The following is a 25,284-nucleotide window of genomic DNA, read 5'->3' on the forward strand; positions in this document are numbered from 1 at the left end:
TGTTATATATTAGGATATATGCATAAATTAATATATATGTTCATTAACGGTCACTTTTTTTTTTTAAACTATTTTTCGTCAAATTGCTTATAGAAGCCACCTCTAATCCATTTTCAAACATAGAAGAGCAACCAGCAAACTTTTCATACAATTCCGTCTAGATGCCTAGTTAAAAGTCTGAAATCAGCATAATCTAGTAAAAGGTCTGAGAGCAAACACTTCCAGAGATGAAGGTAAATAAGAACTAGCCAGAAACAAAAGTATATATAATGCTTTAGATCATAAGTTCTGTACTCTTTTCTTCTACTCCGTCATCATTTGAGTTAACTCTACTGGTCTTGTGACCCTTCAATCCCACCCAAAATTTCATTGCACTTCTGGAAAAGGTTAGCCAACTGAAGTGACAAATCTGAACAGTTAATGGCACTGAGATTCTGTTGATAATGACTCTTCCAGCCCTCATCCATGGAATATTTTGCATTAATGGCCACAACAGTCTCATCCAAACTAGCAACTTCATGCTTATACTGAATGCTAGAAGAAACAGTCTCTTCCCCGCACTTTGAGTTTTCCTTGGGGAATGACTTCAAGTCAGTATCGGACTGCAAAGGCAACTCCTGGAATGACATATGATGTGGTTCACCTTCAAAAGATCGAATGTCATCAAAACTTTCTCCCATGAACTCTTCTGAACCATCAAAGTCTGTTAAGTGGTAATTCACATCAAAGTTGAACAAGGTTCTACTTTCGACTGCGTAGTCATGTGCAGCCTGAGCATTAGACTTGTACATGAATACAATTTGACATGTTGCTGATCCCCCCAAGATACGGGTAGCTGATTCATCAAATGGCCCAAAATATGCAAACTTGGCTTTTAATTCTGAAGCAGTTGGGAGCATGGTTTGAGGAGGGAACTTTATTACCAGCATTGTTGGTTCAGCTTTCCTTGCAGACTCCTCGGTAAACTTCTTTTCAAACTGCACTGACAATATTGATTGGATTTCGACGTCATCACCTTCTTGGGGTGTCAAAAGTTTTTGGTCACCATACTTCTTTGACAAGTCCCTCAACTCTTCTTTCCTAGTCATATGTTCGTCTTGGCATTTCAAGAGTGTCCGCTTTTTGTTAGTCTTCTCATGTTCATCTGGACAACAACTCTTTTGGTATTGCTCCAAATGCTTAAATGCACCAGTAGCATTTCCCAGTTCTACTCCAGAAAATGGATCACACGCAGAAGCTAGCAAATCGGACAAAAGACCACCATTTTGTGGTGCAGCATAGTCATTAAGCTTGTTATGTTTCTTCTTTTTGACAGTTTCTCCACTTTTGCAACAATAGATTCCATCAATTTCTTCACCTGATTTTGTTACCAGATTGTCAAAGAAGGCATCCTTTTGGAACTTGCCTTTCCGACCCGGATCATCTGGTGGAGACTCTTCCAACCTCTTCCTTTTAGTTTCTCCTTTACATGACTCCTTGGAGCAATCCCCTTGATCTACCTGAGACCCAACAGTACCTGCAAGAATTTACATAGTTTAGCATATCTACCACCATATCTTCAGCTAATCAGTAACAGTAAACAAATAAATCATCGTGTGTTCTTTATTTAAATATGGAATACCAGTGTGTATTTAGAACAAGAATAGGCATGCAGTAGAATGCACGACGAATATGTAAAACTAAAATCGGTCCAATTGAGTGAGCACTTAGGAGGAGGAGACAATAAAAGCAAACTAACCATGAGACTGAATTTTGAGACAATACAGTGATGGAAAAGCTGAGGGCACAAACGGGTATGGTGGATGCACAACATTTCAACTAGTGAAGTATCGGATTCAAGACACCTAGGAAGAACATGTTGTTACTCCACAATTAGATTATTTTCCTAATAGAATGGCAGTAATGTTTGCTGGCTTTTGTCCAGATATTGGTCTTACTTTCAAATGATTGACAGAACAAGCACATCAAAGTTTGTAGCTCGCCATTCTACATAGACACCTCCATTTAACATCCTCTTTATGCTTCAGAAAAATGTTGTTTGTACCTAAGCTTGATTAAATCTATAAGACTATATACTCTAGATGTAGTTGACCTATTTGTCATCCGAATTTTCTCAGGTGATGCAATTAAAAAGACGATTTGCTCCTGGCATAAACTAAAGTAAAAAACATAGAGGAAATATTGATTGATACCTTTAAGTTGATGTCCGTCTTTTGAAAAATCTGCAGGATCCTCAGAGCTTGAGGCTTTCACTCCATATGCTTGATCATAGATCTCATCACATTTTTCAAATTCGTCAAATGCCTCATCATACGTCTCATCATTATCCTCAAAAACTGCTTTTCTGTAAGCAGTAACCTTTGCACAGTTAATTATTCCATAAACATTCTGTAAAGATCTTGGAGACATGGCCAACTTCTTTACAAATGAAAACATCTCATGTGGCTGGAAACCACCTCTACATTTTTTAATCTGCTTTGATGAATAAATGGCCCCAGAGTCATACCCGCTCACATCAACTTCATAGAGCCCTGCAATTCTTGTAGGCTGAGAACTACCCTGGCAGAAGCAAGTCAAGCCAAGTGCTGCTCTCTTTTTCAGCTCATCAATAGCTTCTTCAACTGCCACAATGAAAGTTTGAATTTTTGACTTGTTTGACTTCTCCTCAAAATGAGGCTCAAAAGGAATGATTTGATCATTATCAAGCCACGCATATTCAAAATCACCATAAAAGGCGACTAGAACTGAACCATCTCTCTTTTTATGGCATAGTGGAGAACGTATTAGACTCTCATCGTATACTTGTCCTGGCCACCATGGATGAGACGGTACCTTTCCCCAAACAAGGTCTCCAAAGCCTAATAAATTCTTTGATTTGTCACTTCCCATTTTCAGTGAACTGCAGTGAAACGAAGAATTAAAACTTCCCAAAATGTGACAGCTTAGCATACTTATTCAAATAGCATATATGGATAAAGTTAGTAGAGTGGTTTAGAGAACAAGAAAATCAAAGCCCTTAAAAACCAATATCAGAATCTCCCAAAACACCTTTAGTTTCTTTCACAAATCCATGATCACAAAAGAATGAAAAATAATCCTTACTTGCATTCAAGTCTAACCAAAGAAGAACCTGAAGAAAATGCTTAAATAAACAAGAAATACACAACAAACTCACACACAGACACACATTTTATAACTTCACCAAAATGCAAGACTAAGATATACCCACACAAGAAAGCTGCAAAATCACATTACAAAACTAGGTAAACCAAAGCACTGAGGCCCAATTTTATAGCACTTCCATTGTAATTTTTTTCTGACAAAAAAACAGCAGAAATCATCAAATTTACAGTTAAGAAACCCCTTAATCCCAATTTTAGAGCACATCCAATATAATGTAGTTTTTCCTCCTTCATACATCATTAATAAAAATACGAGTAAAATGCAAAATAACAGAAACAGAAGCAAAATATTACTACAAAGTTGTGCCTATTTTTACCAAAAGAAAATTGCATTAGGAATTAGCAGTTGACGAAGAACACTGATATTATCTGTTTTTGTCTTCCTTTTTTTAAATCAAAGCAAGCGGTGGGCTAAAAACAGAAGAAAAAAGCACCAGCCGCTTAGATAGCTTAATTTGAAGTAAAACTAGGCACTCACAGAACAAACCCACAAAACCATTCCGCAAATAATTCATGTTAGAGTGTAAACAAGATGGGGGAAAACCCAAAAAAGAAGAGAAGGCTCACACACCATTTAATCTGCAAGCCTTCAACAGTCTTATTTCTCCTTGTGGCAATCCCCTTGATCCCGTCTTTTGAAAATTCTGCAGGATCAAAGTTTGTAAGGACAATAAAATGCACATCAAAGTTTATAGCTCGTCATTATAGATAGGTCAACTTCCTTTTAACATCTATTTTATGCTTCAGAAAAAAAAAATCTGTTTGTAAGGACAATAAAATGCAACGTCCAACCAAGCTTGATCTTAAATTTATACGACTATATACTCTCGATGTAGGTGACCTATTTAGCATCTGAATTTTCTCAGGTGTTGCAATTAAAAGGAAGATATGTTCCTGGCATAAAAAAATAAAAAAAATAAACAATTACAATGGTCTAGAAGACAAATCATGCCCGAGGAAGTATTGATTGATACCTTTACGTTGATTCCCGTCTTTTGAAAAATCTGCAGGATCCTCTGAGCTTGAGGCTTTCACTCCAAATGCCTGATCATAGGTCTCATCACCTTTTTCAAATTCATCAAATGCCTCATCATAGGTCTCATCATTCTCTTCAAAAACTGTTTTTCTGTAAGCAGTAACCTTTGCTCTGCTAATTATATCATAAAAATTCTGCAACGATCTTGGAGACATGGCTAACTTCTTTACAAATGAAAACACCCCATGTGGCTGGAAACCATCTCTACATTTTTTAATCTGCTTTGACGAATAAATGGCCCCAGGTTCATACCCGCTCACATCAACTTTATAAAGCCCTTGAATTCTTGCAGGCTGAAAATTACCCTGGCAGAAGCAAGTCAAGCCAAGTACTGCTCTCTTTTTCAGCTCATCAACAGCTTCTTCAACTGCCACAACGAAAGTTTGAATTTTTGACTTGTTTGACTTCTCTTCAAAATGAGGTTCAAAAGGGATGATTTGATCATAATCAAGCCACGCATAACTACCATCACCATAAAAGGCGACTAGAACTGAACCATCTCTCTTTTTACCGCATCGTGGAGAAGGTACTAGACTCTCATCGTATATTTGCCCTGGCCACCACGAATGAGATGGTACCTTTCCCCAAACAAGGTCTCCAAAGCATAATATATTCTTCGATTCTCCTTCAGCATCAGCAATATGGACCTCACCACCAGCCACCAATTTGCTAGTGTCATACATATCAGGTCCAACACTACAACTTTTACAATTATAACCCCTAAACTCAACCTGACTGCACATATCTATAGAGCCAGATCCTGATCCTTTTGATTTATCACTTCCCATTTTCACTGAACTGCAGTGAAACCAAGAATTAGAACTTCCAATAATATGAAAGCTTACCATCCTTATTCAAATAGCATATATGGATAAAGTTAGTAGAATGGTTTAGGGAACAAGAAAATCAAAACCCTTAAAAACAAGTGTCAGAATCTCCCTAACATCTTTAGTTTCTTTCAACCCTTACTTGCATTAAGGTCTAACCAAAGACATCCCTGAAGAAAATGCTCAAATAAACAAGAAATACACAACACACTCACAACACATTTTATAACTTCACCAAAATGCAAGACCCACAAGGAAGCAACAAAATCACATTACAAAACTACGTACCCTGAGTTTTCCAACAATAAAACAGCAAAACATCACATTTACAACTAAGAAACCCCTTAAACCCAATTTTAGAGCACTTGCAATATAACGTAGTTTTTCGTCCTTCAGACATCATTAATAATAATAGGCCCTACCTTTCAAGGTGGGGTTAGGTCTGCGTACACTCTACCCTCCCCAGACCCCACATGGTGAGATTATACTGGGCTTGTTGTTGTTGTTGTAGACATCATTAATAAAAATTATGAAAAATAACCCTTACTTGCATTCAGGTCGAACCAAAGACATCCCTGAATAAAATGCTCAAATAAACAAGAAATACACAACACATTTTATAATTTCACCAATGTGCAAGACGCATAAGGAAGAAACAAAATCCCCAAACAACACATTTACAACTAAGAAACACTTTAATCCCAATTTTAGAGCACTTCCAATATAGTGTAGTTTATCCTCCTTCAGACATCTTTAATAAAAATAAGTTTGTAAAAATGCTAAATAACAGAAACAGAAGCAAAATATTACTATAAATGGAAAGTGGTGTCTATTTTTACCAAAAGAAAATGGCATTAGGCACTAGCTAAACAATGATACTATTTTCTTTTTCTCTTTAAAATAACAAAAAAAATCATGAAAAATCAAAGCAAGAGGTGGGCTAAAAAAAAAAAGCACCCAACCAGCTTAGATAGATTAATAGAAGTAAAACTAGAAGCAACCCAAAAAATTATTCCTCAAATAATTCATGCTAGAGTGTAAGCAAGATAGGGAAAAAAACCCCCCACACACCTTTTAATAGGCAAGCATTCAACACTGTTGTTTCTCCTTGTTAAATAATGGCTGATTTTTTCATACACAAAGTAAATGCATATACTACATTTGTTTGTATATGAAGAGGAGATAGAGAGGAATAAAAAGGCTGTTATTAGTCGAATATGGAAAGTTGTCTCTTTTTTGCAGTCTGCTATGTTGTATACGTAGTAATGTTGCATTGGTTTAACAATATTGCCAGTACACGTGGCACCATCTCATTGATTCTAATTATTTTTTGAGTTTCCTAAAGTTTGCTTGTATGAGCCAATGCAACAATTTTTAAGAAAATATAATCATATTTTGTGTAAAAGAAAAATGTTCATGAGTAGCTGCGGTTTTATCTAAGCACCCGTTTGGCTATGAGAAATTTTCATTTTTTTTGATTTTTTTTTCCACTTTATTTGAAAATCTAAGTTTGGCCTTGAAAATTTCAAATACAGTTGTATTTGAAATTCGGAAAACACCTAAAACTCTGTTTTACTTTTTTTTCACTTTCAGTATATTCAAACGACCAAAAATTCTCTGCAAAAATTATAACCAAACACAACTCCATCCTCAACTCCAACTTCAAAATTCCAATAAAGTGAAAAATATTTGGGTTTCATGGCCAAACGCCTACTAACTCTTATTGTCATGACCCTACTATTTTTACATACAAAATGCTTGCAGCTGGGTTCGAAGTCGAGTATAGGAGAAATAAGGTGTAACTAACTTTCAAAACGAGCGGCCAGGATTAAGTCTTCATCAATGAGCAAGACGGGCCAAGATTATGCCACGTAGCCGAGTTTCTTATAAAGCTAATGATGAGAAAGAAGAAGACATCTAGTATTCTTCCTCACTTCTTCTCTCTCCTTTCTCTCATCTGTTCTCTCTCTCCTTTCTTCTAATCTCTTCTCATCTATCACTGGCTACGGAGGCTATTCTATCTAGTTTAGTTTAGTTAAATTCGGGTAGTTTTCTCTTATATTCGAGTTCCATTTTTAGTTATAAAATCAGAAAAGTGTCCCAAAAAAGTGTCTACTTCGATTTCAATTTTGCAAATAATTCCAGGTCCATATTTGGATCACTACAAGAAAATAGGCCTTTAGCGAGGGGAAATCCAGTCATTAAAAGTTCCAATCCGATCGCTATTAGGTAATAATGACCGGAAAAAATCCTGTCGTCGCCGGTCACTAAAAGCTCCGTCGTTAAAGGTTAACGACCGGATTACAAATCCGGTCATTAAAGAATTTGTAATCCAGTCATTAAAGAATCTCTAGCGACAGCAAGAGATCCGATCATTGTACCTCCTTTAGCGACCCCATTTTCCCTTCATTGATTGTCATTCCAGTCGTTAAATCCATTAAATACAACAACAGATCCGAACGCTAAAAGTTCTTTTACCTTCGCTAATTGTTTCTTAATCCTCTACAATAGCCAAAAATTCAGTCATTGTTTGATAATCTATATAAATACACATCCAGAAACATATCAAAAATCGATATTCATATAAATTTTATGGTCATTACAAAGAACAAGAGAATCATATTACAGAAAATATACCCATTCAAATTGATGATATTATTTTTGTCAACTCCTAACAAAGAGAATAGATTTGTAGAATGTACAATCGAGAACATCTTAAACAACTCAAACCAAATAGATCTCTGTTGTGCTTCAACTTGTTCTTTAACATTTTCAATTGCTTATACTTGCTCAACACTTTATTCTAGGACAAGTTCTTCAAACTTCAAAATCTTGACCTGTTAAAAAACAATGTTAAAAGAATTTATTAACAAAAAGAGTTCAAATCTTTTACAAGCATATATACATAGATATACCACATTAGTTTTGTTCCTGTACAATAAGCCAATAAATTAGAGCATCAACTTGGTTAAGTAATAAAGTGAAAAAGCTAAACCATGAATAAAGTTGTCTTTTACTGTGAAAGGAGGCGGCATAATCAGTGTATAATTTGAGTTCAAGAACAAGTATTCTGATGAGGAGGACAATAATCTCAACTGTACATCATATTTTCTATGTTTTAAGAACTGAACCACTAGATCAGGATTTCTAAAGAAAAAGGAACATTAGTAGTTCGGACAGTTAATACTCCAGAACATATTCAATCAAGTGAAACATGAGTTATTAGGTCTAATAAACATGATTACTAAAAGAAAATCTGAGATCATGATTTCAATTGAGTTCAAAGAAAATACTATATTTGTCAATGGTAAAAACAGAGAAACAATTTGAAAGGAAGACATGACCTTTGAAGCGTGAACCCCAAAAACAAAAAGACTAGATACCAAGAAGATAAATTTAAGTCGAACAAGGACAAACCAGATACAGTGAGATATTCAGATTTGAGGCTCAGATCTGTTGACATTGCAATTGAGCAAAAAAAAATGAGGATGACATGGTGGATGCAAATGTTGGTTGCACCTAAACAGCCGGTCATCCGGGCCTTTACCAATCGATGAATCACTTCATTTTCATCTCACTAATGTACTAAAGAAAATTGTCATCACAGGCCCAAATCTCGTAAGTGCTGCACTTGGCATTTTTATAATATTTTGCAGCTTGCCTGTAAAGAGTCTAAAGTTAAAGATACCATGAAAATTTGACTATAATAGTCAAGGCCCGTTGATTTGTTCAAGATTTTTCAAATGAAATTATAACTAAGAGAAAGCAGTCATTTACTTTCAAGTTACCTGACACATGAGCATCAAACAAACTACTTAATCCTTCTCTCGTTCATTTTCAGATTATTTTTCCATCTTGACAAAAGTATTCCTCATGATACCTCTCATAGCAGCATACCTTTTTTCTCTTCTTTCTAGTAGTATAATCAAGATAAGACTTAAAAATCCATCACTTGTAAAATCAGCCACCACAATAAAGTTACATAAAACCAGTAAGGTAACCCAAAGATGCAACTGTTTTATTCTCCTCATACAATGCTCCAAACATCTAACATCCTATCATATCAGGGTCAATTAACCGATCAATTTGCTTGCACACAGAATCTGTTCCAAAACTCTGTATGATTTTTTGATAAGTAGATCTTTACTTCTTATGTCACTACCTTATTTCTCTTCACATGTCAGTTAATAATAGAACTAATATCTATTACTTTTTTCTATTTATTTTCCACAAAATCAAGATTCGAAATATCTAGAAACTATAAATATAAATTTATCCAAAAGAAAACTAAATTGAAAGGGAACTGTTCAGAGAAAGACATCACAATTTATTCGACAAGAGAGCTCCAGGATCAATGAATGTAAAACATGGAACTAGAATAAAATGGGAGATCAAGACTAGCCACACTGAAAGTAGATATAGAGCCTATTTGGATGGGCTTATAACTTATGGCTTATAAGCATAAGCCATAAGTTAGGAATCCTAACTTATAAGTTTGGCTTATTTTGTTAATTTTGGCTTAAAAATACTTTTTTGTCTTACCCAAACACTACAAAAGTGCTTAAAAGCACCTAAAATAAGCCACAATCCAAACAGGCTCATACAGTAGATATTTTCTCAAATTTATGACCCATCTATTAACTTGATCAATTTTAACCAGCTCAAATTTAATGTTATCCGCCCATATCCCATCTCTAGTTGCTATACCTCTCTTCTACTTTTTTCTTTTCCTATATGACATATCATACAACTAAGTTGAGTCTGTAGGATTAAAGCACTCCCTACCAAAAAAAATTCATTCTAAATGAATATCAACATAGAAAATACCATACAGGTGTAAATGCCGCACGTAAATTGTATAGAACAAAAACTTAAAAAAGGAAAAAACAAAATACAAATACCTGAAAGGAATGTGAAGCAAATGGAGAAAATCTCTCCAGTCCATGTCCTAAATTTCTCTGACAAAATTCTTTATTCACCATACAATTCTACGAAGTTTCCCAATCATATATGTGTACAAATGAAAATATGTTCAAGATTTCCGTCATGCCATTGTTTCCAAAAGAACTGCAATGAAAAGGATAGATACATGTGACCTCATATAGATAAATTCTTGCAAACCAACCTGCCAATGACCATGTTAATATCATATTACAGTAATTAAAAACATTGATATCGAAGTTCCATGACAAAACTCCACTCCTGAGCTAGAAATCAGCACAGAAATGGTCTGAATATGTTAGAATCACACTTCCATAGAGGAAATACATCGAGATGTAATTTAGATGTATGACTATCATTTAGTGTTTTCCTGGCATTTCCTATGTATTTATCATTAAAAGGTGCAAAATACTAACTCTAATATTATGGTTCTTCCTGAACACATGCCTATCCTTTTGGAATTGCTGGAAGCTCAAAAGTGTCTTTTTTGAATAATATTTTCAAGGACATACCTACAAATACAACTTACTTGTATGGCATGCATGTCAATATCCAAAGAACTGTGATAGCAAAAATAGCAAGCTTTGCAAAAGATGTTGCAATTTAAGGAGTGCAGAAATCTTGCAGAGTGAAATTCTAATTCTAGAAGTGTAGAAATCTGGCATTTAATAAATTATATGTTCATGGAAAAAGAGTAAATACCCATGAAGCTGTTACAATCTTATTTCTCAGAGATAGAGCAGCTCATATATGTAGTTGAACTGTCACCTGACATCCCCTCAACTATTCATATTTAGGGATGGCAATGGGGCGGTGCGGGTGCAGGTTTAAACATATGCAGGTACGGGGTGTGTCGAAATAAGAAAATTAATGTTCTACGGGTGTGAGTGTGGGCACGGCGGTAGCTTATACTTTGAAGTGAAGAGAGTATCAGTTGTTGATACAATTTAATGTCATAAGGGAAAACAAGCTCTTGCTACATGCGATTATATTAGAAAAGGATAGCAACTTGAAAGTTGAAGCCATACTCACTCTCTGAAGTGAATGTTTAGGTTGGAATCTTTAGGTTACTGCTTCTATAGATTTGTACTAACACCAGTCAAATTTGGCAATGTTTGTTTAAAAAGTGAGAAATGCACTTGGCTTGTCTTGATTTTGCTAAACAGGATTCCAGACATAGAGCCAAATTTTACTACTCAGAACATTTTTGAAAAAGACATCAAGTTCTAAAGATCTTTACTATTATTTTTAGACTCTAAGCAGTTTTAATCCTATTTGCAATATACAGGTGAAACTTAACAAAGCAGCTACATTAAAGGCCAAAAAAAAGGAACTTAAGAACGGTCAACCTTAAATCCTTAGAAGACATGAAAAAGTTCAGCCAAAAGAACAAAAAGAAATAAGACTAACAAAATAAAAAAGAAAACACTTCAGTGGGGCGGGGCGGGTTGAACTTTTGCAGGTTAAGAAACAATCACACCATACGACACCATTTCGATCCCTACTCATATTTGTTTAAAATTCTATTATTTTTTAATCTTGGAGAATATCTAAACATGAATCATCTGTCTAATTGAATTTATAATTAATGGAAATGGTATCTATACAAGTTCCAGAGTTATCCTTAACTATTATAGTTCTTCTACTATCTCTTTTTCATACCACAATCCCTTAAAGACTCATCAAATATTACCATTCAAGTCCTATCAATAGGAGTCAGACAGCAAGAAATAGATGAAATTTCTCTTTTAATAGGTTCACATATGCCCAAAATCAAACCATACACTCAAAATTTTCCTTAATGTCCAAGAGAGCAATCCAAAACATGATGAAAATTAGGATTAACACCATTAAGTACAAGACTGATTCACTTCTGCATGCATTAAGTTAGAGATAAATAACATACTATATACGGAGATGTATTATGTAATTCTCTTCGGCAAAACCATAATCCTTATGTCTTAATATTTATTCAGACATATGTGAACACACTATGGCATTTGATTCAGAACTCGAAGCCTCTCATATTATAACACATAATCGATTAGTAAGAGACAATAAACAGATACACTCCTACACAAATGAAATTTATGGGCTTTACCAGATTAAGCAAGATGATAATAGGATGACAACTTTAGGAAACAGAGGGAAGAACAACCAGAACTGAAATTGGAGATCTAGCAGAAATTAAAAACCAACGGAAAATCAAAGTAGAACCACATAGTAAAGTGAACAAACTCACCCTAGCTTTGTGCCGCCACTGTAAAGCGGTGATAATTGGAGATAGAAGCATTGTAGATTGATCAGTGGCACAGATATGAAGAAGGGGTTTGGGGAATGACCAAATCGCTGAAACTGTTTTGTTTGTGTCTTAGGGTTTTTCTTGGTTTTTTTTTAAGAGGGGAGGCGTTAGGGGGAAAATTTTGAGGGAAACAAATGTGGCGCTCTTTTTTTAGTTTAGTAACGACTGGATGTCATGCTTTTTAAGACCGGATATTATTTTCTCGTTAGAGTTGAGCTAAAAGTTAATTTTAACGACTAAATTTTTTTTCGGTCGTTATATGTATATTTATAACGACCGGATTCATCTCCCTTCGTTCAGAAATGGTCGTTAAAAATCAAGTTTCTTGTAGTGGATCTTGACAATTGGTATCAGAGTTTTTTGCGACCCGTGGATAGCAATGGCAGACGAACACGAATGAAAACTATGGAGGAACGACTGATTAGAGATGATAAGGTGATGAATGAGATGCTCAAGCATCAACAAGAAGTTAGAAATACCCAGGCAGGGATCCAAGGAGCTCAAGAGCAAATTCTAGAGAGGTTCATTGGCCTTGAAAGGTTACCCAATAGAGCCCAGGGCAAAAATCGACAAGGAGACCGGATTTTACCTGTACCAGTTCAGGAAGGAAGGCAAAATCAGGATGCTAGGCCCAACGGGAATCAAGTTGTTCCAATTCCTCCTCTAAAGTGAGGATTGCGCAGTTTTGAAGAACATAAGCCTTAAGTATGGATTCGAAAATGTGAGAGGTATTTCAATCTATATAGGAGTCAGGATAATCAGAAAGTAGAAGCAGCTGAACTATATTTAAATGGGTTGAATTAGATTTGGTATCATTCCTTAGTATTGAGTAGGGGTGAAATTAATTGGACTGGATTTAGAAGGAATCAGTCAGTAGATTTGGGGATACCCTAATGGATGACATAGTAGAAGAATTCAACAAGTTGAGCCAAATTGTTACTATGGATGAATTTCTAGGGAAGTTTGAGGATAAGAAGGCTCAAATGCTAATTACAAATCCTCACCTTGATGTAGCTCAATTTGTCTCCAGCTTCATAGGGGCTCTAAAAAAAGAAATAAGGTTTGGTGTTAAGTTGTTCAAACCGACTACTCTTAAGTTTGCAGTAGAACATGCTAGAGTATAAGAGATGGCTATTGAAGCTTCTCAGAAAAAGACTGAAGATAGTCTTAAAGCTTACAAGGTAATGAGTACTTCTGCTTACACCAGGACACCAGTAGCAAATATGTCTAGGCCCAATGCTTCCAAGCTTAGTCCTGAAGTGTATGAGTACAGAATGAATAATAGCCTGTGTTTTAGACATGCTGAGAAATATACACCAGGACACTAGTGCCTAAAAAACCACTTAATTGTATGTTGGGAGAAGTAGAAACCAATCCTGAGTTCTCAACTGAAGGTAAAAGACCCATCCTATGCTGATATGAAAATTGTAATGGAAGAGGAACAATTTGTCTAGAAGGCTATTTGTATGAGTGCACTAACTGGTGGGAATCAAGAGGTCAATACCATCTTAGTCAGTGAATCTGCCAAGAACAGGAGTCTACAATTGCTGATTGATTCTAGCAGCAGCCACAACTTTATTGATCTAAAAACTATCATAGAAACAGGTTATCAGGTCAGCTATTGCTCTCCAACAAGAGTAACAGTGTGTCACGCCCCAAAACCCACCCTAGACGTGACCGGCATCCGACGTCATGAACAACATCGGAAGAACCTAAACAACACAATAACAATACTTGAACCCGCCAGGTTTAACATTCGCCTCCAACAGTTTATAAAATAAAGGTAAACGAATCACGCATATAAGAATTAAATCAGCGGAAGTCTTTAGTTATCTATACTTGTCAAACATAACAACGTGCCCAAGAGTTAATCAATAACTCAATAACTACCCACAAATGCATACTAGGGAGCTTCTAAGATAAAGGATTAATAGTCTAACTCATCGGGACGCAGCCCGGACAACTAATGTAATAAATAAGTAAATCAATAGGGTGTCCCACGAATGAATGTGTGGGCTCACCAAATTAGCCGCAACAGCAAGTCCTTCCTGAGCACCGGGAGTATCAAGAACTTGCTCTTCTCCGTTACCTAACATACCATAAAAAACAACAATGGTATGCCTGAGTACTTCGTACTCAGTGAGTGCCTCGGGGACAATGAATAATACGAAAATAAAGTAAAAATAATACATGAAGAAATCAGTCTTGAAAATCATATGAAACCAACGTAAGGACAGTTATTCAGTTTATGTATCTCAATAATAAGTATCAAAACCCATTTATAAAGCCTCTAGTCAAGTTACAACTTCCAATATGCCTTTTTAATCAATTAAGATAGTCATCAACAATTCCATAAGAGAATAAGAATGTCACACATGCAAATACAGGCCTAAGAATCAAGCATATCGCGCATAGCGCACCACACCGGAACATATAATTCTCGGTGGCTATCCTTCCTCCCGAATAGCTAGGCATAAATCACACCGGACTATGTAGTACGCGGTGACTATCCTTCCTCCCGAATAGCTAGGCATAAATCACACCCCGGGTAGCGAACCCAGCGGTGGCCACTCTTCCTCCCGAATGGCTAGGCAATGACACACTAGGATCCATAGCGGCTACCCTTCCTCCCGAGTAGCTAGGCCAAACACAACAATAAAGTTCATAGCATAGAAGTCGATTCACAAATTGTCTCACAACAGTCACACCATATATAACATTAAAGTTCATTATGCCATGTCGAAAGAATAAGTCATTCCAATCAATGTTTTGAAAACGTACAACTTCTTTACAAAGATTTCCATGTCCCAATTCACCAATGAGAATGTCATTACCAACTCTTAACTAGCATTACTAAGCATCTCCCATAGAGGAAAACATTCATAATATCTTATACATATATAGGGTTTATTACAATCTAGGTTTAATGTGTGTTTGTCCCCTCACACACATTAACCACCATTTAGACATGAACTAGGGTTCAAGAAACATGAAAAGATTACTTTTCCTCCCATTCATTAAAGAATCTTGAATAAAATTTATACTTCCGACAATAGTTTCAAAAAGTGATTTTCATCCAAAATAAGTTTTTAAAGGAGAGACATACATTAGGGTTTTGTATGAGAAGTTCACCCTTTTTATTCAATAAAGAACTTCCAAGAAAAGAAGTCATGCATTCCAAAATAAGGTTTTCAAAAGAGACATACCTTAATTTGTTAAACAAGGTTTAACAATTCACTTTTCTAATGAAGAACACCCAAACCCTAGCTTGAATCACTTGGGAGGGAATTATGTTGCAAACCTAGTTTTTGGTCACAAGAATCATGTTAAGAATAATGAAATTGATGTTAGAATGATTTAGTAATGTTAAGGATGCCCTTACCTTTGATTTGAAGACTTGGGGGAATGATTTTCGTCCTTAGGGTTGTTTAGAAAGTGGAAGAATAAACAAAACAAGGGTCCTTTTTATATTTTTCTGGTGAAAACGGGCCAAGGGACGCTCTGAAGGACGGACCGTCCTTCGTGTTACGGACCGTTCTTTGGACCGTCCCTTAGTGGAAATTTCCAGAGAGTTTCTGGAAATTTTGGAGACGTTACGGTTCATGTTACGGCCCGTAACACGTGTTACGGTCCGTAACGTCTTACCGTTACACAGGCCAAATTTCCAGCGAGGACAGGCTTCAATAAAATGGTCATAACTTTTTGTATACAGCTTTGTTTGGGCTGGGCGACCTACCGTTGGAAAGATATTTCAAAGATCTACAACTTTCATCAAGGAAGTTTTTCCAAATTCGCAACACATTTCCATGAAAATCGCCCAGGAGACAGACCTACCAAAACTTAGGCGAATTTAAGAGCCCTTAAGAACTTCACTAGTTGGTTTGACTTCAAAACGACCATCCTCCATCCGAATTCATCAAGAATGGATTCATATAGATAAAATATCATCTTAACACTAGATTTTTATATATTCACACCTAGTTCAAGTTTACGGGGTGTTACACAGTGGTTGATGGAAACTATGACTTGTGCACATCACATTGTAAGGGGTTCGAATGGAAGATACATGGCAGAAAATTTCAGGAAGATTTGCTTATCATTCCATTAGATGCATGTGACATTGTCTTAGGAAATTACTGGATGAAGAAACACAATACAACTAAGTTTGACCATGACAGGAATTGTGTCGCCATTGGTAGAATAAGAAAAAAAGTTGGTATTGCATGGCATTCCTAAAAAGGGAAAACTGAACATGATCTCTAGTAGGACTATGAGCAAGGTTTTGAAAAAGGGTCAAGCCTTAATAGCTCACATATTTATGATGAGTTCAACAGTGAATGAGGACCAAGATAAGGTGGATGACACAATGCAAAGAGTACTAGAGCCGTATGTTGATGTGTTTGCTATGCCTAAATCAATACCACCTATCAGAACCCTAAACCACACTATTCCACTCAAACCTGGTGGTATGCTAGTCAGTTTGAGACCATACAGGTACAATTTCTATAAAATAAAATAAAATGAACCGGAGAACCAAGTCAAGGAAATGCTCACCAATGGCATTATTCAGCAGGGTTAGTCTCCATCTTCATCACTAGCACTTTTTGTCCAAAATATGGATGGAATCTGGAGATTTTGTGTGGATTATAAAGAACTAAATGACATAACTATAAAGGATATAAATCCCATTCCTATAATTGATGACCTACTTCATGAACTGCATAGGTCTGTGATATTTTCCAAAGTTGATCTAAGGGCTGGTTATCACCAAATCAGGATGAAGATAGAAGATGTTGACAAGACCTCTTTCAGGACTCATATGAGCCACTATGAGTTTAGAGTCATGTTATGTGGCTTGACAAATGCACCCGTCACTTTCGAAGCTTTGATGAATCAGGTTTTTCAATCCTTCTTGAGAAAAATTGTTTTGGTTTTCTTTGACGATATACTCATATATAGTGTATCAGTAGTGGATTATGTTAAGCACTCAATTGCAGTGTTAGATTTGTTGAGAAAACACTCACTGTTTGCTAAGAAGTCGAAATGTTCTTTTGGTCTGTCCAAGGTAGAATACTTAGGTCATGTAATCACTATTGAAGGTGTTGTTATTGGCCCATCTAAAATTCAAGCCATGGATGAGTGGCCTAAACCAAAATCTCTTTGGGCCCTTAGAGGATTTTTGGGACTAATTAGTTACTATAGAAAATAAATTGCCAATTATGGTTCCATTTGCAGACCCTTAAGGATTCCTCTATATGGAGTAAGGAAACCTCAAGTCTGCTATGACATCCACTCTTGTCCTAGTGCTACCTGATTATGCCAAGGAATTTATTGTAGAAACATATGCTAGTCATAATGGGATAGATGATGTCTTAATGCAGGATGGAAGGCCAGTGGCTTACTTTAGCAAGGTGTTGGCACAGAAGCACAGAGGTAAGTCTATACATGAAAAGGAGAATATGGCCTTGTTGAATGTTGTAGAAAAATGGAAACATTACTTGCAGTTCAAACACCTTGCAGTCAGAACTGATCATCACAGTTTGAAGTATTTGTTAGAACAAAGGGTGACTTCAACTATACAACAAAAAGTATTGACTAAGCTGCTTGGGTTGGATTATGAGGTGCAATACAAGAAAGATGCTGAGAATAGAGTTGTTGATGCTCTTTCCAGACAGACTGAAGGGTTGGATCCTAATCCTGACACTATTACTGGTAAATTGCTGCCTATTAGTGTTTCTAGTCCTTCTTGGGTACAAAAAGTGATAGATAGTAATGATGGTGACCCTCAAGTAATAGAGATGATCACACAGCTTGAAGTAGACTTACAAGGGCCAAGTTTATGAATTTTTCTTCTGTTATTCTAAGGAAGAAGGGTAAAGTTTATATTGGAGCAACTCGTTAGCTTAGAAATCAACTGATGGCCACCTTCCATGAGTCTCCATTGGGGGCCACTCTGGTAAACTAGGAATTCTTATGAGGTTTGTCTCAAATGTTCTACTGGCCTGGAATGAAACATATGGTTGTTGAGTTTGTAGCCAGTTGGGACGTGTGTCTCAGGAGTAAAGATGAAAATGTAGCTTATCTAGGTTTGCTACAACCCCTTCCTATCCCTAATTAAGCTCGGGGTAACATTAGCATGAACTTCATTGAAGGGTTACCCAACTCTAGAAACAAGGAGGTGATACTGGTGGTAGTTGACAGAATGATTTAGTATGCTCACTTTATATCACTCTCCCACCCCTATACTGTTGCTACAGTAGCTGAAGTGTTTTGGAAAAGAGTACATTGCCTTCATGGAACTTCTAAATCTATTGTCACTGATAGGGACAAGGTCCTTTTTAGCAATTTTTGGCAAGCTTTGTTTAAACTACTGGGAACTTAATTGCACTATAGCACAACTTACCATTCTCAGAGTGATGGCCAGACTGAGAGGGTCAAAAAGTGCTTGGAGAATTACCTTAGGCGCATGACTGCTAGCAAGCCTAATCACTGGAAACATTGACCTATTACTGCAGAGTGGTGGTACAACATCAACTTCCATACAAGTCTATAGTGCACTCCTTTTAAAGCTTTCTATGGTTATTTCAACCACACTTATCAATTGGTCCATTGCTTAAGACTACAGTGCCAGTTGCAGAAGATGCAGTTATGAATAAACAACATATGCAACAATTGTTGAAGGACAACTTGACTAAAGCACAAGAGAGGATGAAACACAATGCTGATAAGAAGAGGAGTGAAAGGGAATTCCAGGTTGATGGCATAGTCTATTTGAAACTGCAACCATATAGATAGTCTTAACTTTCTTTAAGAAAGAACTTGAAACTAAGTTCAAACTATTAAAAACCTTATAGAGTATTGGCTAGAGTAGGCAAGGTGGCTTACAGGTTTGCTGTGCCTCCAACTTTCAAGGTGCATCCTGTTTTTCATGTCTCCTTGCTCAAGAAAAAAGAGGGCAAACGGGAGATCATGCAAACAGTTTTACCAAGTGCTAGTGATGGTGGTCACGTTTTGGCTAAACCTATAGCAATTCTTCAGAGGTAGATGGTGAAAAGAACAATGTAGTTATGGTTAAAGTGTTGGTTAAGTAGTCCAATTACCTCCAGAAGAGGCAACTTGAGAGGATTAACAGTTCCTCAAATTCAGGTTTTCAGATTTTGATTCTTATCCTTGAGGTCAAGGATAATTTGTAAAGGGGGGGTATGTCATGACCCTACTATTTTTACATACAAAATGCTTGCAGCTGGGTTTGAAGTCGAGTATAGGAGAAATAAGGTGTAACTAACTTTCAAAACGAGCGGCCAGGATTAAGTCTTCATCAATGAGCAAGACGGGCCAGGATTATGCCACGTAGTCAAGTTTGTTATAAAGCTAATGATGAGAGAGAAGAAGGCATCGATCAACTGGTATTCTTCGAGACTGCTTGGATTGGCTTATTTTAGGTATTTTTAAGCAAAATAGCTTTTAACCACTTTTCTAGTGTTTGGGTAAAAGAAAAAGTGCTTTTATGGACTTATTTTTAAGCCAAAATAGCAAAAATAAGCCAAAAGCTATAAGCTAGAATTCCTAACTTATGACTTTTAGCTTATAAGACAAAAGCCATAAGCTCATCCAAACAGTCTCTTCATCTATTCCTCACTTCTTCTTTCTCCTTTCTCTCTTCTATTCTCTCTCTCCTTTCTTCTAATCTCTTCTCATCTCTTCGTATAGATTATCACTGACAATGGAGGCTATTCTATCTAATTTAGTTTACTTTAGTTAAATTCAGCTAGTTTTTCTATTGTATTTGAGTTCCATTTTCAGTTATAGAATCAAAAACTATCCCAAAAAAGTGTCTGTTTCGATTTTACAATTAATTCCAGATCCATACTTGGATCTTGATACTTATTAGTGATTTTTCAACAAAATTGTGTTTTTTTACTTAAAAGGAACAACTTTTTTTGTATATTTTTTAATTTTTTTGAAAGATTTGAATTGAGTTTCAAAATCTTGGGAAACAAAATTTCTTTTCAAGATTAAAAACTCAAAATTGATTGCAATCTAAAAATTCAAACAAATGCCACTAGTTTGAGAATGTATAATTGTTTGTATGTTTTTTCGTGTTTAAAAAATTGGTTAAGTAGGCGTTTGGCCATAGATTCTAAATATTTTTTACTATATTGAAATTTATGGAGTTGGAGTTAGAAGATGAATTTGTGTTTAGTTTTACTTTTTTGCAAGAAATATTTGAAATAATGTTCATGTTTGAATGTATTTTTCATATTTGAAATATAACTTCAAAAGTGAAAAGTGAGTTGAAAAATAAAGTAATAATTTATTTTTCAAATTCAAAATACAACTTCAAGTTGAATTTGAAATTTTCATGATCAAACACTGATTTTAAAATAAAGTGCAAAATTATTTCGGAAAAAAGTGAATAATTGTTTGTCTTGAGGAATCTTTAGAAAGATAAATAATAAAATAACTGGTCATGATTTGTAATTATGTTAAGTTTGATTATTATGTATAAGTGTATAATTTAATGCATGCCTACATACACACACAAGAAAACTAATAGTTCTTGAAGGAGAATAAAAACGGAATCAAGTGATGCATTCATTGATTCAGTTCATGAAAGTGAGAAAAAAGAATTTCAAATATGGACCTTATAGATGGAGTGTTGTTGTGGAGGCTTTAGAGAGATACTCTCCAAAGGTGAAAGTAACTCAAGCTCATTGAAATTACTAGATATTGAATGGTGATGGGAGCTTCTAGAGAAAACCCTGAGAGTAGCACATGGGAATTTTGTGTAAGGAATGACATCGGCAATGTGGTGCAAGCTCAAGCTAAAGAGATGGAGGACCCTCTGAGTACCAATACAGAAGTAGAAGTACTGACCATTTTGCAAGTTCTCAGATACAGTATGTGAAGGATAATCAAATAGATAAAATTAGGATTGAAACTGACTCATTACTATTGAAAAACATCATTCAGAGGACTTGGGAAATACCCTGGCAAATTGTCACCGTTATGGAAGAAAATGAAATATTATGGAGGATAAAATTGTGGTGATAGAGCATATCTATAAGGAGGGCAATAAATGAGCAGATCACCTAGCTAATTTAGCTCTGAGTTCTGAAGATGTATTGTTCAGTTCTTTTCAAGACATGGAGAGCCAATGCAAAAGAATAGTGAACAATGACAAATTGTAAATGCCGTACCTAAGAATCAGGAAATGCTGAGGAAGCAGAGGAGGTTTGAAGTAGAGGAGTTCGTCACATTCAAATCTTTTGGGAGGAGAATGTGAAGGATTTTTATATAAATATGTTAATGTTTGAACGTGAAGGATTTTTATACAAATATGTTAATGTTTGCAGGTACTTTAAACACATATGGAGGCATCTTAAGGTCAACAATATCAAAGCAAACAATCACATTGAAGGAACTCAACAAACAATCAAAGCAGATACAAGATTCAGAATCAAGCAACAAAATCACATGAACAACAAATTTTCTCAGCATGCAACTTAGAAAGGCATCAATGGTTGTTTTAACCAGTTAGGGTTTATAGATGTTCGATTCGTGGTATTAGCATCAATTGGTGCTCAATTGAATGAACAGATATCGATTTTATAAATGTTGAAACCAAAAAGGGGAGAGATACATCTAATCTTTCATGCTCATCAAATTGAAGGACATATGAGACACAAACATGAAAATTACCAGGACACAATTATCAACAACAACACCACAAAACATGTATTTGTTCAAAGAGAAGGAAGTAAGAAGAATTGCCAGAGAAATCAGCAAGAACGAATGTCGATCAGCAGAGATGGTGGAATCACCATAACAAATTTACCAGCAGGAGTAGCTATTAATGGCAACAAATCACCGATCTTCAGCAGGAGCAACTATCAATGGCAAAAATTTCAGGCGAATCGACGATGAGGAGATCGCCAATTGGGAAACAATAGAAAACCCTAATTTAGGGGTCGACTATTTTGCATTTATGCCCTTTTACTTCCTTTTCTGTATTTACTTGTTGAACCGTTTATTGGTTCTTTTTAAATAAAAATTAGTCACTAAGGACCCACCTAGTGACCTTGATTTTTTATTTATTTTTAAAAAGTACTACTATTATTTTTATATTATTGTGCTCTTTGTTGCAAGAATATTTGTTTTATGAAGAATTAAGCGAAATAGTCGACTAACCAATCACATAAATTAAAAATAGTCAGCATATGTATAATATAAACAACCAATCTAGTCGGCTATTTGTGTAAAGTTACTTTTTTTATCTCTCCATTAATTTATGAGCTAGAAACTCCATGATGTAATGCGTAAAATAAAATAATCATATTAAAATGATGAAATAGGATTTGCACTAAATTGATTTTAGAACTTGGTCTTCGCATTCCATGCCGATCATATGTAACAGCACACCTGGAAAATTAAGAGTTTAAAGTTGGAACCATAGAAAAATGCTCATTGAAATAAATTGTTCAATTATGTGCAATACAAAAATTGGCACAAAATGATCATTCACATATGAATATATGATATGCTTTAATTTCTTAAAATTGTAACACCATTAAGGAATCATAAATGTAGGAATTGTTTTGAGCATAAATCAATCTTTGAACTAAATTTATGAATAGCTCCAAAAAGAATATGCACAAAATTAAAGGAATAAGACAACAAAGAAAAGCAACCAAGAAAAGTAAATGCATAACTCATGCAAAAACACACAAATTATGAGAAGCTTTCTTAGCTTTGCCTTGAAAAATAAATAAATAATATTAAACATTGTAAAAAAATAATTAACATGAATTTCAACTCGTATGAGAACATCAAATAATATTTGATTCTGTTCATTTGCTAATCTTTTTAACCAAGTTGGCTAATGTGATTGGAACCAAGTTGGCTAATGTGATTGGAAATCTAACTTTCACCCTTGCAAACTTCATCTCCTTATTTTGTCACCCTTGATAGCTTTTTCTAATCGGCATCCTCATAATCATGATATTATCATTTGCAAGGTTTCTTCTGATTTCTTCCATTGAGACATGTGACTATTTATAAATGCAGTCATTAATTCCCATTAGTTAAGGCAGTAGTCTTTTAGATGCAGGCCTTCTCGGTTACTTTTTTAGAAGAAGTATTGTTTCTAAGAATATAGTGAAGGCATTAATTGACTTTAATGATCGGCTGGTATTCATTCTCTATTAATCAATGGTTACCTTATTTTTCAAACTAAAAGATCTTTTGATCTTCCAATTTAAAAAAGCATGACTGTCCCTTCATTGAAAAATGAAAATGGTTCTTAGCCCCATTATTAACGCATGATCAAAAGTTAATTTGATCCTAATATAATGTATCAACTTTCTTGTAAGGCTAACATAAATTTTATATTCCCAATAAGTATTAAAGGGAAAAGTAACTCCAAGAAATTGAATAGTCTAGAATAAATGTGGTAGATGCATGAAGCTGCACCACAAATTTCTCATTTAAATAATTCATTGTAATTTGATGAGCTAATAACATTTATTGCAATGTAAACTTACTTTTTAGTGCATAAAATATTATAAGAATAGTTTTAGATTAAAATGATCGTTCAATATTTGATGGACAAATTGGTCTTTCAACTTTTAATTTTGGGGCTTCCAACTTTTAGAATAGTATATAGATAGATAGATAGATATAGACAATCTTATTTTACGCCTTACCCACAGTTTCCTTTCTATAATAACTCTACCCTATATTAGGATTTATAAAGGAGATCTTGAGTATGCAGAAGCCAAGGAAATTCATGAAAGAAAAAATATGAAAGCTAAGGCAATGGCCATTAAAAGAAAAAGCAATATGTCATTGCATCACAGCATGAAATAGGCATGGTGATAACTGAAACTTATTCATTAGTAGTGAAACATATTTGGAGAAAATATAGCATATACCTTGACAACTCATCACAATAATTGAAGTTGGAAGCTAATGGAGCATCATGAAGTGAAAATCACACCTATATATACAGAGAATGTAATTTCATTGCAGACTATATGGCTAATCAGGCACTAGACTACACTGGAGGGATAATATTTAGAACATTTTCAGAATACCCAACACAAGGAAAGAAACTAGTCAATTTGGATAAAAATTAGTGTCCAGTTTTGAGGATTAGAGCAACACATACAAATCAGTATCATGTGCAGAACTCCATGAAGAGTGGAAAAGGAAACATTATGCAGACATACACAAAACATCAAAATCAAATTCACTGGCATGCCACAACAAGATATCAAGAATCAATACACCACCATATACATGTTGAGCTCGAGAGATAGAGAAGAAATAATGTCTGTCTTCATCTTCAGCTTCCATAGTTTTTATGACAAAATGAAGGACATAAACACCAAATCAACTATCAGAGGGCTGTAGATGCATCGGTGAAATCATGGAAGATTCAAAATCATTGAGCTCAGCACAAGACCGGACAAAGAGACAAGAAGAAGGAGCAAATCACATATGACTTACCTGTTCAAAGATCGGATGTTGAAGGGTGGAGTTTGCGATGCTCTGGAGATTTCGAGAAAGAAATAGGAAAAATGAGAGACTTGTACCTTTTTTATGTTTTAATCTTTTTTCAATTTTGCTTTATTTTATTTTTCAGATTCTGCATTTATTTTGGACTTTGCTTTTAATTTATATATATAATGGCCTTTTAAAGGCTAACATTTAATTTTAAAAAGGAACTTATTCTTCATATTATTGGTGTGTGACATTATAAAATAATGGAAAATGATACAACTAAATCAAATATTATATTCATCAAAATATATGTAACAACCATCCAAATAAATTGTTAGTAATTCGTGTATGTGACAGTTATTTCTATGTTTCTTTTTTTGCAAGAAATAGGGGCTAGACAGAGTGTCTAGCAACCTTTTATTAATAATAAAATAAAGAACCTCAACATGAATAAGTACAAGCAAGGAGGGCTAGACCCTATCTTACCAATCC

At 35.2% G+C, this 25,284-nt stretch overlaps 1 protein-coding gene across 9 annotated transcripts; it reads right to left on the reverse strand.

Moving 5' to 3' along the window:
• Positions 1–24,874, reverse strand: LOC132626814 (PWWP domain-containing protein 4-like). 9 transcript variants are annotated; one of them, XM_060341809.1, is made up of 10 exons: positions 24,799–24,874; positions 22,127–22,710; positions 14,310–14,377; positions 9,947–10,112; positions 8,463–8,706; positions 7,683–7,882; positions 4,157–5,016; positions 3,754–3,826; positions 2,193–2,899; positions 1–1,516 (listed from the first exon to the last, which is right to left on the reverse strand). In XM_060341809.1, the coding sequence occupies exons 6-10, from the start codon at positions 7,757–7,759 to the stop codon at positions 330–332; spliced, it is 2,904 nt and encodes a 967-aa protein (XP_060197792.1). In that variant the 5' UTR covers positions 7,760–7,882; positions 8,463–8,706; positions 9,947–10,112; positions 14,310–14,377; positions 22,127–22,710; positions 24,799–24,874; the 3' UTR covers positions 1–329. The 9 variants fall into 9 exon arrangements, with proteins under 9 accessions (XP_060197792.1, XP_060197791.1, XP_060197793.1 ...); XM_060341808.1 differs by lacking the exon at positions 8,463–8,706; XM_060341810.1 differs by lacking the exon at positions 8,463–8,706 and having other exon boundaries at positions 22,113–22,710.
• Between the last annotated feature and the right edge of the window lie 410 nt (positions 24,875–25,284).

Source organism: Lycium barbarum, chromosome 2 (genome assembly GCF_019175385.1).
Source record: "Lycium barbarum isolate Lr01 chromosome 2, ASM1917538v2, whole genome shotgun sequence".
In the NCBI taxonomy this organism is placed as follows: Eukaryota; Viridiplantae; Streptophyta; class Magnoliopsida; order Solanales; family Solanaceae; genus Lycium; species Lycium barbarum.

What these genes read in the sequence shown, in the direction of transcription:
- LOC132626814 (XM_060341807.1), bottom strand. Translation starts at nt 6,319, where the DNA reads ATGCAACATTACTACGTATACAACATAGCAGACTGCAAAAAAGAGACA. An exon ending in AGACGGGAATCAACGTAAAG is followed by an intron (nt 3,827 to 4,156) that starts GTATCAATCAAT and finishes TTGATCCTGCAG; the next exon opens with AATTTTCAAAAGACGGGATC. An exon ending in GAAGGCTTGCAGATTAAATG is followed by an intron (nt 2,900 to 3,753) that starts GTGTGTGAGCCT and finishes GTTTCACTGCAG; the next exon opens with TTCACTGAAAATGGGAAGTG.